Source organism: Cheilinus undulatus, linkage group 15, assembly GCF_018320785.1.
Source record: "Cheilinus undulatus linkage group 15, ASM1832078v1, whole genome shotgun sequence".
NCBI classification, from domain to species: domain Eukaryota; kingdom Metazoa; phylum Chordata; class Actinopteri; order Labriformes; family Labridae; genus Cheilinus; species Cheilinus undulatus.
Genome location: NC_054879.1, coordinates 33,558,649 through 33,574,055, shown reverse-complemented (window position 1 = coordinate 33,574,055; position 15,407 = coordinate 33,558,649). Strand labels below are relative to the sequence as shown.

At 36.5% G+C, this 15,407-nt stretch overlaps 1 protein-coding gene across 1 annotated transcript in view; it reads left to right on the top strand.

The window, feature by feature from the left end:
- klf12b (Kruppel-like factor 12b) overlaps positions 1–14,543 on the top strand; it is an 85,628-nt gene extending 71,085 nt beyond the window's left edge. Inside the window, 2 exon segments of the mRNA XM_041806878.1 lie at positions 5,977–6,134; positions 9,082–14,543. Coding sequence (XP_041662812.1) covers positions 5,977–6,134; positions 9,082–9,263 — 340 coding nt within the window. The 3' untranslated portion in view covers positions 9,264–14,543.
- Positions 14,544–15,407: the final 864 nt, after the last annotated feature.

The window sequence follows — 15,407 nt, the reverse complement described above, 5'->3', positions numbered from 1 at the left end:
TCTTTAAAAAGAGCTGCAGCACTGGTGACCAAGTGTGTTTATAATGTACAATGAACTAGTGCCGACAACCAAACTGGCTAGAAGACACTTTAGTCCTTCAAAACATTATGCTATCATAAAACAAAGTTCAACCAGAAGTAGCACAGTGTCATCACTGTGTACTGTGAGTAGTAGTGGAAAAGGAGCTGATTTATTGCATCCTTTTTATTGAATTGGCTGACTCTAACCTCATTTTAAATAGTCAGCAAATTACATTATCTTTTCAAAGAGAAATGAAGCTTAACTATGCAAGAAAATCATAAATGTGTCCTTCACAGTTTAAGACTCCAAAGGAATTCAAGATTTGTCCAACAAACACTTGAAACATAGTTTCAATTTGCACAGAATGTTCTCAACTTCATAAAGCATAACGTAAGAAAACATTTGTTTTTTAAAACCTTACTAGAATGACTGATGAGTAGTCCTGCTTTTTCATTTAGATGCTTAAAACCATGGATCTTAGCAGACTGAAGTGAATACTGATGCTTCTATATACACTGTAAGTTACGAAAGCAAGGTAGAACATCAGCAGCAAGATTTACAACTTCTTTGCTGTGAGTTGTCATTGCTTTAGAACCATTTCCAAGGGGTAGGTGTCAAACTAAGTGTTTTATTTACATGTCAAATATGAATACATTTGACTGTTACAATACTGATTTTGCATTTTTTGATTTTGGGCAAAAATGCTGAAGAGAAAATGGAACATGCAGTTCCATGAGTGTCCACTTGAGGCACAAAGTCCCATTACCAGCAATGTTCCCAAAGTAAAATATCAATATTGACAGCAGAAATAAACAAAGCTCAGCATTAGTTCATGCAGGACATGGTAGTCATATGCCCTACCATGATCAGCTGACAGCCAGCTGATCTCAATTATTGCCTCCCAGCTCCCACAGCCAATCACAGCTCTTTCTCTCAACACAGCGGTCCATTTAAATATGACATGCTTCTCACTAATCCCTGCTTGTATTAATGTTGATGCACCATGCTGCTGCTGCTGGCAAACTTAACCTCCTCCACCCCAGCTTCCTCCTTTATAGCATAAAAAGCATGTTGCACCTTTATATTGAGGTTCAAACTACTATGTATTAATTGCTTTTGAACAAATTTTATTGTATTCAGTATGCATTGTCATTAATGAGTTTTTTTTTTAATTAGCAATGTGCTCCCTAGAAAGTCAAAGCATACCTCTTAAATAACCCAGGGAGCGTCTTTTAAACAGAGCCTTCTCCACCAAGTAAAACTGGTGAAATGTATGACAAGCGTGTTCTTGACTGAAAAATATTTTTCCTCTGTTTTGACAAATAGTTTTGGTCTGAATGAATTATGTCGATGCATTGCTGGACTTGCATTTGCAACGGAACATTTATTAAAACCCCATCTGTTTTGATTTTATCAGTTCGAAGTTTAATGCATTATAAAGGGTAGGACTATCTTTACTGGCAGGTGGCACATTGAAACTGCTTGCTCAGACTAAAGGCTTGCCTTAGCTACATCTCTGCATGTTTTGAGTAAGTATAAGCAATTTTCATTAATGTCACTGAGACTACGTCATTGTTTTATGCCAAAGGGTATGCCAATGGCAGGTGGTGTCACTTGGGACTTGTTATAACTGGTTATTTATCCAAATAATCTTGGAGTGTGTGGTGCCAAAATGATGATTTTACTACTCCTGCTTATGTTGGAGCTTCACTAATATGAAATGCCAAACATGTTTGATATTCACAATTTCAGATTGGACGACCAAATTTGTCTCTTTACATAGAGGGCAGTCTAGACTGTACTCTTTGTCATATCATGTCTACCTTGAGCTCAGCATTAAGCAACATCTAGCATAGTTTCAGCGGTATGTAAAAACTTCCCTTTACCATGCAGAAAACTTGAGCAGAACCAGACTCATGTTGAAAAGCCATCTGCTGAAGCTGTGTTGGGGTTGAGGAAAAGGCAGGCTAACCCTCACCCTAGCAGTTAAAGTGGAGCTGCTCATTAACATTTCTAATCATTTTAAGAGATGTAAAGCTAATGTTGGTGCATGAAGCAGTTGTGGACAGTCAAGTCCAGAGCAACAGGCGTCAATGTCCATGACAACAGTAACTCTAACATTTAGAATTAACAGCTGATCAGTTGTAGTTGGAGACAGGTGGGTCCACAGCAGGTTGTCCATCCTAGTAATCCAGAGAACCCTGTGAGACATGAGGGCTGAGGTGCTCCAAGGTAGATAAATGGATAGTGACTCAACTCATATAAGAAATAGTCCCTGTTAGTGGTATGCAATAGTATGTGAATGCATGCATATGTGCTTTCAGACAGACGTGGTTCTGATTCTGTTCTTGAGTCTCAGAACCTTTGCTCTTTCTGATGAACCAGCACACGTTCACACCAGTTTAAGTGGAACCAAAGTGAAAGGGATGTTACTCTGCATTACTCAGGTAGATGTAAACACAACACCGGCAAAATTGCGGATTGTGCTGATGCTCTCCCTTGCTCTACTCTCCAGCCTCACCTGGAATTCTGTTGATTGCAACCAAACATTTAGTCTCCTCAGCAGACCATTTTTTTCTCCATTTTCCGCTTGTCTTCACAGCCTAGAACATGACACACCCACTGATGATGTCACAGTTCCTGAGGAAGAACCAACTATTTCTTGGTTCCAGCTGAAAACCAACTTTTCAGGTTTCGAATCTATTTTTTTCAGAGCCATGTCGGTTTGAAAGGCATGGCCATGGCCCCCCAGCAGTCTAAGTCTACAGCAGCATAACTAAGGGCTGGTCCAGGCCTGAGCCAGCCCTTCCTATCAGCTTTATGAGACAAGAATATTTTAAGCCAATTTCAAATAAGTAGAGAGACTGTCTGCCTCCCTGATAGGTAGATAATTCCAAGAGAGAGAGGCCTGAAAACTGAAGGCTCTACCCCCCTTACTACTTCTGCACAGGAGTTCAAGTCCATTTTTACATCACAAGTGCCTTTATATTAAAAAGTTTCATGCAAGACATGCCACAGTAAGTCTGCCAGCCAGCTGAGGTCACATATGATTGTGAATTTCTCATTTCTGACCATTGATCTGAAGTGGACTGTCCAGTAATCTTTCTGTGATGTTAATAAACGTAATAGTGATGCAGGCATAGTCATTTCCACCAGCAGAGCAGCAGTTGTTGTAAACTCAAATGAATTAATTTCTGATGAGTAATGAGTCGTCATTCGTTCTTTGTTTTCTGGGCTGTTGTACTCAGACCTTCCTAAGTTATATCATACTTACAGAGTCAGAGCAGCGATGAAGTCAGAGAGTAAATATCCGCCTCATCTGCTGAACGTCTGAGCTCTGAGTGTTTCCACTGTAAATCCTGCCTCTCCTCTGCACCGCTGTCACACTCTCACATAAACACTCACATTGTACGTGCTTGTCTACATTGCTTCCTTCACTTTTGTGATGACACTTCTGTCTATAAATGTTGAGTTTTGGCATCATGTTTTAGTGCTGAAAACACACTTTAGAGAGAGGAAGCGAGAGGGGAGTCGAAGTTCGCTTCATATCTGACCCGTGTCCTCATTTCCGCTTCAGCTTCAGATTGGCCGTGGTCCAAAATCAACAGGTGATCCTGATGTTTGTGTTTTTGGTCCACAGTATTTCAGTTTATTTGTGTCTTGATTGCGTGCCTTTATCTGTGTCTGCGTTTGACAGATCGTGCTTCACACACAGAGACAGGATGTGGGCTGTGTGGAGGAGAGGGTTCACTGGAGGGCCCGTCTGGCAGCCCCTGCTCCTCTTTCAAATCCCTTTAACATGACTGAAGCTGTTCCTCTCTCCCTCTTCTGTTCTTACCTGTCTCTTAATATCCACAGCGGAGACTGTGAGCGCTGAAAGAAAAGCAGCTCTGCTCCACCACGGTTAAATATATCCCACAGATATTACTCCTCCCCTCTTGTAAACAGAGATGTTCTTGTTTTCTGTCTCTACTCTATCTGTCTTTTTTTTCTCATCAGTCATGTGTTTGTCGTGTGAAAGGTGCCGGCTGTTTTTTAGCCACTGGTGAGACATGAACCATGAACCAGACATGACCATGTACCACAACAACCCTGCCCTCTTCTACTTCCTTCCTGGGTTTCTCTGAGAGAGCAGCGTTATATTCGGAGAAGTGACGCCCCAATACATTTACATTAACCCCAGTGTGTTACTAAAATGAAACGCTAACACTTCCAACTCACTGCACATTTTGCTGCGGGGTGTCACGGCAAAAAGTGATTAATTATGTAATCAAAAGGGATATTGATTGGTTATTGGAGAGGAAAAGTCACGCCAAATTTCATTGATGACATTAAAACTCTGGGGTCATTACTCTCAATCAACAGTATTGATAAATAAAACTTTAGTGATGGATGAAAGTATTGGGCAATGAGAAGGCAGCATTCTTACCTCACATGCTTCCTATGGGTTACTGTACAGCAGTGCTGCACTGCCACCTGCTGGTAGAGACACTACACTGCATTCACTTGTATTTCTCTGGAAGCATGGACTTTTTATCAACACAAATTGAATATATGTGCTGCCTGATGTCATTAACTTATCCTTTTTTATTAGTCAAAGCTAGAGTTCACTTTTTCCTAAACTCTTTCATCCTGACGTGATGGTCAATCTAAAAAAAAAAAAAACACTTGCCAGGATCAGCCCTGGGACCAAAACTAAACTGCAACAGTCACTTCTAACATATGAAGTTGCATTCAAACATGCATATTTGTTGTTTACATGCTGTTTCCCATTAGGCAACAGTTTGCAATTGCCTGGGGCTTCATACTCAAAGGGGCCTGCATATCAAAATCTAACATTGTACTGGAACCGGATCACTCCCAAAATCTAATCAGTTCTTCCTTAGGCCATTTCTGACATTTCCTGAAAATTTCATCAAAATCTGTCCATAACTTTTTGAATTATGTTGCTAACAAACAAACGAACAAACAAACAAACCCTGCCGATCACATAACCTCCTTGGCGGAGGTAACAGTTGCACTTTCAATTAACAATGTGTGTAAAAAATGCTGGAGGCTTAAAATATATACTTACACTGTGGCTCTAGCGTGTTGTCTAACCTTTAAAACCTTACATGTCCACCACTGATAATAGCTGTAGGTCTTTGGGAACATATACACAGATTTACTTTGTGATCTGTGGAGCTCTCATGCTGTTGTAGTGAAGTAGGATTGTGAATCCTTCCCTAAGAGTCTTTTGGCCTGGCTGGTTTCTGCTCCTCACTTCTTGGCGAATCTTTCGGGTGAAGTGGCTTCTTATGTTACCCGTATTCCCCATCAAGTGTCGTTACAGTCTGGCAGTGTCTACATATTGTTTTTTGTTTGCCCGTCACCTTCTCTCGCTTCTCAAAGGCCTAAGGCCCAAAAGGAGGAGGTTATGGTGATAGTACATTTCTTCATATAGCAATTTTTACACAACTGTATTAATTTAATTGATAATAAACCTTTATTTCCAAACTAAGGCACAAGGTATTTGTTTTCTTTATGAACACATGTTGTTTTTGCTACACTGTGGGGAATAAATGAAGAGAACTTTTAAAATTATGAATGAGAATCAGGATTATTTTACAAGAATAGTAACATTTGAAAGCTTTCCCTCTGCCTCATTTTTCATGCAGTACATTTTGAGAGAAAATGTGGAGTGAAAAATCTATAAAACACTAATACAAGCCAGTGTGTTTCCTCTATGTCTGAGCTGCTGTTGTGCAGGAATGTGCAAAATAGTCACCAGAGCAAAGGTTAACAGAGAGGAGTGCTGGGAAAATTATCTCTAAAATCAATATATTTATTTTTAGAAATGCAGAGTGAAGAGTTTTAGTTTGTCTCCCATTTAGTACATTTTATTATGTATGCTTGGATTGAGAGTCAGAGTTGTCACCATAATCTAACAATGCTGTAATGTTTCTTCTCCTACAGCTCCATGTCTCCGTTCAGTATCGACAGCATACGGCGCCCTCGCAGGTCAGAGTCTCCTGATTCCAAAAAGAGAAGAATCCACAGATGTGACTTTGAGGGCTGCAATAAGGTGTACACCAAAAGCTCCCATTTAAAAGCCCACCGGAGGACGCACACAGGTCAGGAACTCTCAGTGTTTGTGTTTTCAATTTATACTAATCTTGGAATCAGTAGTTAAAACAAAGATTTGTAGTGCACTGTTGCTGTGAATATCCTTTAAGCCCACCATCTCTCTCATCAGAATTGACTTATCTGTAGCATATACATGTAGACGCTTTAATATCTGACCACAAGTCAATAAATTAACATATTTTTCATGTAGCTTGGCTCAAAGACAAAGGTCAGACAAGGAAATGCTTCTTGACTTGAATCTAATGAGGCACAAAATCAAAACAGGATTTCTGCAAAGAGTTCTAAAGGCAAGACTCCAAACTGAGTCCACAATAATGAAAACACATTGAAGCTGACTGACTTATTCTAATACAAAGCTGTTAGATATGACATTAAATCACCTTTTTTCATTATATTTTCTATACATTTCTATTTTTTAGAGCAACATGCAAAGATGTGTCCTTATCGATTACAACACTGAGTACAGTTACATGCATACTAATAAACTCATCATTTACTTCTATGGTAACCTGACCACTCACGTGTCTACACCGCTCTGCAATACTCTGCCCAAACACTAGTCGGCAGTGTGATTTTTATTTTTTTAAAGATTTATTTTTGGGCTTTTCATTCCTTTATTGACAGAGGAGGACAGTGGACAGAAACAGGGATGAGAGAGCTCAGGTGAGACATGCGAGAAAGGGCCACAGGCCGAATTCAAACCCGGGCCGACAGCATACATGGGGTGCGCCTTAAACCACTGGGCCACCTGTGCCCCAACAGTATGATTTTTATGCCAGCTCCTAGTCCTGGTGCTACATTTCCTGCTTGTTTGTATACAGGAAACCATGGCAGCTAGGTCCTTTGTCCCAAACACAGGTGATTCAATCAATTGTATTTGTACAGTACTTTTTAAATACAAACAGAAAGGGCCAAGGAAAGGCACATACAGAGATGCCAACATAAATCACAAAATCAAACAACATATTTAAACACAAACTCAAGTAAAGCAATGCAGACTTTATCAAAATGCTGCAAAGAAAACATCAGGTCAGGAAGCTACAGACTCAAGACAATTTCTTGTTTATTTCATGTGAGGTTTTTTTTTTCTTTAGCTCAGCATCTGCCCATCTTGGTTTGGATATGTTTGTTTAGTCTCTCCTATATAGAAAATGCTGACCTATAAAAATTAGCTTTTAGGTTGCATTCTCAGAGTGGGCATTTCAAGTTGAACTCTAACCTCCGACATGTTTTCTATGGCATTTCCTACTAACTCTCCCTGATTTCCCACTTCATTTGGTTGTCCCGTCTCCCTTGCTAAAGCATGAAAAGCCCCAAATAGTTTTTTTAATCATTATTTAGAAATCCTCCTTAAGGCTTCATTCATACTACAGGCCAAAGTGACCTGATTTTTTTCTCACTCAGATGTGGTTCATCTATGACAGTTTAAACAACATGAGTCTGACTGAATCTGACCTTTTTAAATCCAATTTGTAGCACTTATTGTGTGTAAATCTTGTGAAGTGAATGGAAGAGTTCGATACAGGTCACATTTTGAAAAGTACTGTGAACAGACAAAAAAAAAAAAATCTAAGATCTACGTGAAATATCAGAACTGAACATTAAGCCGTGCAGTATGAATTTAGCCTCAGACTCTGAGGCATGTGTTTGAAAATGTCAATGAAATGCTCAATATATGTGTGTGTGTTTCACTTTATTATGACTTCTTAGAACGACAAGCTTCTTACTTGTACGTATGTACTGTACGTATGCAAGTAAGGAGCAAAGGCAAACAATGACCCATCATCTGAGAAAATCACTGCACCCTCTGTCTTTAAGGATGAAGTAAAGAAATTTGTGAATGAGTTCATGAGCATGTAAGCTCAATAGATAGAAACATGAAAGCCTCAGTATGGTTACTACTTTAGTGACTATGATTATTTACAAGAGTGCTGCAGTAATGGGTCCTAAAACCATCACAGAGGTTTCGTTTGGATGCTTAAAGTAAGATAAACAGACATGGAATACACCCATAGAGAATTTTTTTGTTAAGCTTATTAATTCATACATTTACAGGGAATAACCCCAAATTTTAAAGTTTAAAACACTGTAAATATCTTAAACCAAAACTCCAAATTTACAAGAAAAACCCTAAATTTTCAATCTTAAAAAGTCATAAATATGTAAGATAAGGTAAGATAAGATAAACCTTTATTAATCACCCATCAAGGGAAATTTGGTTGTTAGAGCAGCTCAGTATGAGAGAGACAGAAGTTGAAAATATTTAACAAAAGTAGAAATAAAATGTGGCAACAATACTAAAATACAATATAATCAAAATCTGCAATAAAGGTAATAATATTTACATATTAACGTGTACACCTTCGCTTGTGGAAGGGCAAGATTATAAACAAAAACACACACAGTGTGTATGGTATTGATGTGAAAGAGGGACTAAAAATTCAAGTAACATTACAGGTTATATATAAGTGACAAAACTCTTTTTTTGTGTGTGTATAATGTTGTAAATTTACAAGGAAAACATGAAATTTACAGGAAAAACTCAACATGTTCTATTTTAAAAAGTCAAATATATTAAAAGACCTTCTTTTTTTTAGTTTAAGAAAAAATAGAGGTAAATATTTGAGAACCAAAAATTAGATTTTTTTAATATTAGTGGAGACTAACCTACTCAGTGAAAGAAAATCATGGCAGATGAAATGTTTGCCTTTCACAATCACTGCAGTTAAGAGCCTAAAGAAATTCTACTTTTCACTAAGAATGAGAAACAAGGACATTCTCAAGATTTTAGTTCAGCCTAATCACATTATCTTCATCAGCTCAAAGCAAACTTATAGCTGGCCTTTAAAAATTTGTCATCACTGCTGCACTCAAGTAACAACATTTCCAAACATGTGGTCTTCAAGCCTCTTACTGTGTTTTCCGTCTTTCCAGGGGAAAAGCCATATAAATGCACCTGGGACGGCTGCACGTGGAAGTTCGCCCGCTCCGATGAGCTGACGAGGCATTACAGAAAACACACGGGGGTGAAGCCATTCAAGTGTGCAGACTGTGACCGCAGCTTCTCCAGATCTGACCACTTGGCCCTGCACCGACGGAGACACATGCTGGTGTGAATCAGACGGAGAGAGATCAAAACCAGAGAGAGAGAGAGAGAGCAATGAAACAGACCCACACACACGCAGGCAGCCGGGGGAGCGGGATCTCCCTGTGAATGTTTTTCAGCTGGCCTGGACGCACACACACTTAGGCAAACACACACACACTCTCATCCGTCGCGAGGAGAAGATGGAGACGTGCACAGGGCTTATGGAGCACAAAACAGGGTCACTTCTGGATCCTCTTTGGGCTGGAAGGAAAAGACGGCAGGATCTGTTATTGTCATTGTTTGGAGTTTCATAGGGAACTGTCTTTTACAGCACTGTTTGTAAATGTTTCACTTTGATTTTTAAAGACGGACTCGCACTCTTTATTTGGACTGAAAAAGATATATAATGCAATCGCAGCTGTCTCTTTTTTGGTATCTTTCTTTTCATTCAAATGGCTGCTTTTCAAAGCATTCATAATGTGAAAGACCCCTTTATAAGGAATGGATTTCCTGTGGGAGCAGACTGATGTTTGGCCTTGAATGAATAAAAAAATAAGAAAATAAGTTTCAGACCTGGTTGGAGTTACAGGCAGTATTCTCATGCTGTGCCTCCCTGTGAGTCTGATTTTTGACCAGCAGAGGGCGCCGTTTTCCCACAAATGGTTCCCTTTCTCTGCTGGAGCCTGCTGTTGAAACTGAGGCATGCCATACAGGAGCAAAAAGAGGGCTGGACTTTCACCTTCATCATTACCGGCAGAGACATTTTCTCAACTACGGATCAACCTCACCAACACAAATCCATTCTTCATTCCAGACAATGAAAACCGGACTCATGTCATCACACCAGCAAAGAAAACACACCATGAACGGACAACCTCACATCTCATCAGTGCATTTCTTTATGTTGAGCCTCTTGAAAGCATTTTCTTATTAAATAAAAATCTTTGGTGGATTTTGTGCTGTGATTAGCAATCAGTAAAGTGCAATCTTAAAGGATAAATATACTTTCAGTATGACAATGTTTTGTTTATTGATTTTTTTTTATTAAATGCCTGCTTATTGCTTTTGTTTGACTCAGAAAAATACAACCCCTCATGTACAGTGAACTTTGAAACAATCAGAGGAGACTTACAGGATGTGAAATGACAGCACCTTACAGACTCATAGTTTCATTCTGTCCCAGTATACCTGCTTTGTTTTTGATTTTCCAGCTCTGTTTTCTTAAAGGAACTTGTGTTGTTTTTCTTTGCACAAACCATGAGCTGAAACTTCCATCGGCTACAGTGTTACAGGGATAGTGTTACCTGAAGTACAATACAGAAGAGCAATACCTACAGAGCAGAGAAAGAAGGAGCCACAGCCTTCTATTCTGTTTGCTGATGTCAAAATGTAAGAGAAGTGTTCATTATGATGCCCTGTTTGATTGGTTTGTAGCTCACGCACAAGGCTATCATCCAGCACCTGTCTCAGCTATCAAGTTACATCACATCATTATGATTTTGTTTTTATTGTGTTACTTTAAAGAAGACAGTCACTTGAACAGTTATAACTTCGACAATGGCATATTAGGACCACTTAAAAAATAGAAGGACTGGTTAAGTTTTTTTTAAGAAATAACTCTAAATTTATTCGTTTATTAAGTCATACATTTAAAATTTTTGAGTTCAAAAAATAAGATTTATACAAGAAACAAAATTCAGATATTTTATAATTTGTAAATTTAAAGGGAAAACAAACTTTTTAATTTATAAAGTTGTAAATACAAAGGAACCAAAAAACTGAAAAATTCAGTGGTCTAATTTGTAAATTTCTGAGGAGAAAATGTTGAATTTCTAAGTGTAGAAAGTCATAATTTTCAAGAATCAGTACCTAAAATTTTTATTTTAAGTTGTAACTTCATAAGAAAAATGAAATTGAAATTGTTAGGATTATACAAACTTAACTTCCTAAAAAAGAAAAACATAGTTAGTTCAAAATAAGCCATAAATATACAAGAACCAAAATCTGATTTTTCTTTTTATTGAGTCTAAAAAGCTGTGAATACAAACAGAAAACTAAAACCGAAACATTTTGGTTTAATTTGTAATTTATGAGGAAAAAATATGAAATTTTCATGTTTAATAGTGTTCATTTTTAAGAACCAGAACTTGATTTTTTAAGTTGTGAATTCATAAGAAAAATATTGAAATTCAATTGTATTTAGTTAGAAAGTAGCCGTAAATATATGAGAACCAAATTAGATTTTTTTTTTTTTAATTTGTAAATTTAGGGGGCACAAATCATTGAAAATAAAAAGTTGGAAATACATAAGAACAAAATATTGATTTTTTTGGTGGCAGCAAAATATATTAAGTTTAAAAAGTCTTAATTCCTGAGGGAAAAATAATAAATAGAAACGGATCAAAGAGTTGTTAATAATTGAGAACCAAAACTTGATTTTTTTTCTTAATAAATCAAGTTGTAAATTCACAAGAAAAAAATTGAAATTTTCAACTTGAAGGTCAGGAATAGATGAGAACCAAAGTTCAAAATTTGATTTTATTAAGTTGTAAATTTACAAGAAAAAAATGTAAATGTTTGAGTTTATTTAGTTGCAAATTTACAAGAAAAGCACAAAATGTTCAGTTAAAAGTCAGTTAAAATTTCAAAGCCTTTCACAAGTACTGCATTTAGAAGCCCAGTCAAATTATGCTTTTATCTGGGGCTGAGCAATAATAAAATTTTTATGGTTTTAGCGCAGTCATCGTTTAATCATTAGCATATGCAGCCAGACTAAGAGGAGACAATGCTGTAAAATGGAAGATGACTCTGATCCAACCTGTACTTTGGGTTTCATTTCTGCTCAAGTCATTACTTTATGATGCCATAGATTTTGGACTCTATAAACCTAAAAATATCAAGTTTTTCTTCTGAAACTTAAAAAATCTGAGTTTGGTAACTTGGAAATTTACAACTTAATAAGCTCTAAAATTCTTCCTTTTCAAGAGAAATTAATGGATCTCTTATTTTCTTTGTTTTTTAGAGTGGTTCTAATATGCCTTTGTTCACCTGTATGTTATGATTATTTTCCATTCTTAAAAATATGTTAAAAAAAAAAAAAAAAAGGAAGAATAAATGCACACAAGTAGTCCTTATAATTCAAAATGAACACTTAGAGCACATTTTAGATGCTTTTACTTAAAGAAACATTGGATCTCTTCAAGATCAGTACTTCACCTTAATTTGGAAGTTAAATTAAATTAAGCATTATAGTTTTACAGTCATAATAACCAGCGTTTTATCTTCAAAACTCTTGGAGATGTGTCAGATACAAACTCAACAGTATCAGGCCAACTCGTATTATTTTAAAGTGCTGCTAAATGCATTCATTGGACCCCAGCCAGTAAAAAGAATTGGTGACCATCTTGAGAAACATTTACATGAATTTATCACACTCTTTTGAATCCAGGAAGTCATTTTCGTACATGCACATTATTGTATGTGACAGCCCTTAGGTGTAAGAGAGAATGGTAATGTATGTTATCATTATTTATGTATATTATTTGTGCACATGTCATTATGCCCGGTTGTATTATCATTTTGGCAAAAAGCATATCAGCACCTTGTTTGTTTTATTAGTATGATTTTCAAATTATTTTATTTCAGATGTCAATGTATAACAAATAATCCTCCTATTTTATCATCCATATAATGTATGAGAACATTTTATTATTGAGGGGCACTTCATCATTGCATATAACTCTTTTTCTTCTGTACAAAGGATCTTTTGAAATGTTGTAATATATGTGATAGTGAAGATAAAAACTTATTACAAAGTTCTACAGCCTGTATATACATTGGAAAAATAGGGCTTTTGATTAGTAGATGCAGGAAATACATTTATACATGTAAAGTCTTTTTCAGAGACTGTAATTTATCTAATTTGATATACAGTGAAATGGGGCTAATGGTGTTTCATCATGTAAATTATCATATGTGATGTTATATAACAGTTTGCTTTCTTTGGTTTTGTGGTTGATTAAGTTCGAATCATTTTTATTCCCAAGGCTGAACCAGTGTTTGCTAGAATCAACAAATTATTTATATACAATGACCGTAAAAAGGTACTCGATTTCCCTGTGTTGCTATTTTCAGATAAGAAATTCTATTGATCAAGCACATATCAACAACACGTGTACTTCTCATGTTCAGTATACAGCGTTGCATGCCTTAATATGCCACTTTTTGCTAAATTCAAAGAGACTTGAATACAGTGTCTCCCAAGGACAGGGTGTATTATATTTCCCTCCAGCATCTCTTTCCTCGTTTTAAGCATAATTTTGTAACGGTAACCAGGGTCAAAGTTATGCAATAATAATAATAATGAATAGTGCCTCATATTGCAAACTTGTAATATCAGCTGCTCAATGCAGTTTCAATTTCAACATGTGTGCTCAAATTAATAAATTTCGAATGGGATTTTTTTATTTTTTGTTTTGGAAAAAGCACAGACAACATTATGCAAGTCGGACCTCTAATGTTGACCTTTCTTTTTTCGCACTGAGCCTTATACCATCATGTCGCACGCAGCATCCTCCCATCACACTCTCACAGGCTGTTTTATAGCTCGCGTTATTACTTTGCTTGCAATAAGTCACTTCCTCTACGGGGAACAAACTGAGTTACAAAGGCCTCTTGATATTCAGCTCCGTCACATGAATTCAGCGCAGTGATTCAAAAGAAGACGAGGAATCATAGGACTAAAGGAAAATCCTGTGGCTGTAGAGTGACGCCTTTGTTAATAAATACTGGTCTTACACTTCTCTATTGGTTCAGTATCTATTTTTACTTTCTGTGTTAACATCTGCTTTTGATTTCCTGGTTTTTGAACATTTAAGTAGTGAAGCCAATGCCTATGTTTCGAGTTTGCTGATATTACGTACAGTAATCGTTGTTCCTGTATTTATGTAAAGTGAGTGTAGTGTAAATATATTCAAATCTTTTCATTCTTACCGGTTTTAAAAAAAGAAAATAAAAAAAATGTGATATTGCTCAGCATCGCTTCAAAAGGGAGATTCTGCTCAAGGAATTCCACATCTGTAAAAGAAATTTTAAATCCTGATATTTTTCAAAAACTTCAAGAACAGGTGTCCTTTTTTTTCTGTTACACTTTTTCTTTTTTTCTTCAAGAGTTGTTTAAGTATCCAGTCAGTGTTTTTGCCTTTTTCTCTGTATTTTTCATATGGATGGAGCTGTGAAATTTAAAATAAGTTCAAACATATACATGTATATCAATATGAATGGAGGCATGAAGGTTAATAAAGTTGCATTTTGTATGTAACACACTGGTATTTGGAGCTAGTTGCTATCTCTGACTGAGACGGATGGTATGTGGGGGTTTGGATGTCGCTTAGACATCTGAGTACTGTACTCACATTCTCTGGCATTCAGAAACCTTATCTTGGTATTAGGGAAAGCATTTTAGATTGTAGGTGATGTTTGGAGCAGAAGCTTGCACACAGACACTGTGACAATTCCTACAGAAAGAAGACAAATTATAAGACAACATTTTAGTCACCTGATGATGTTATTACCGCCTGGAAATAATCATCACAAGAGGTATATCACAATTTTTTTGTATAACCTTTGGGGACTTAATTTACATAACAATACATATTCATGAATGAAAGAAGACATTTTACTATACATGACTATTTTCCCAGTACCACATATTTAAAGATTATATAATCTGTCATTTCAGTGTTCAAAAGTATTGAAGTACTGTTAAATAATGCAATCTATTTGATAAAACATGGACCTAGGACAGGAATCAAACCATGAAAAAATTCAAGCTAACACCTGAACATTGAAAAAAATAATGCATATAAAAATAATAAAACTAATAAGCAAAAACAGACGGTTAGAGACACATAAATTTAAAAATGTATTTTAAGTTGTATATCCAAGTTAATAATGTTGTTGAAGATTGTGTTAGCAGGAACATATTGGACAATTTATACTTTTCAAAACTAACTGCTCAGCATTAAAATGTCGTTGAATTATTCATTACTTTTACATCTACTTTTTAAAAATTATTTTTACCAATCTTGTCCAAGTTTGCAGTCCTGATAGTGTGGCAACCTTACAGGTAAGTAGAAAAAACGTTTACTGTTAAAGTAATGAACAGAAAATG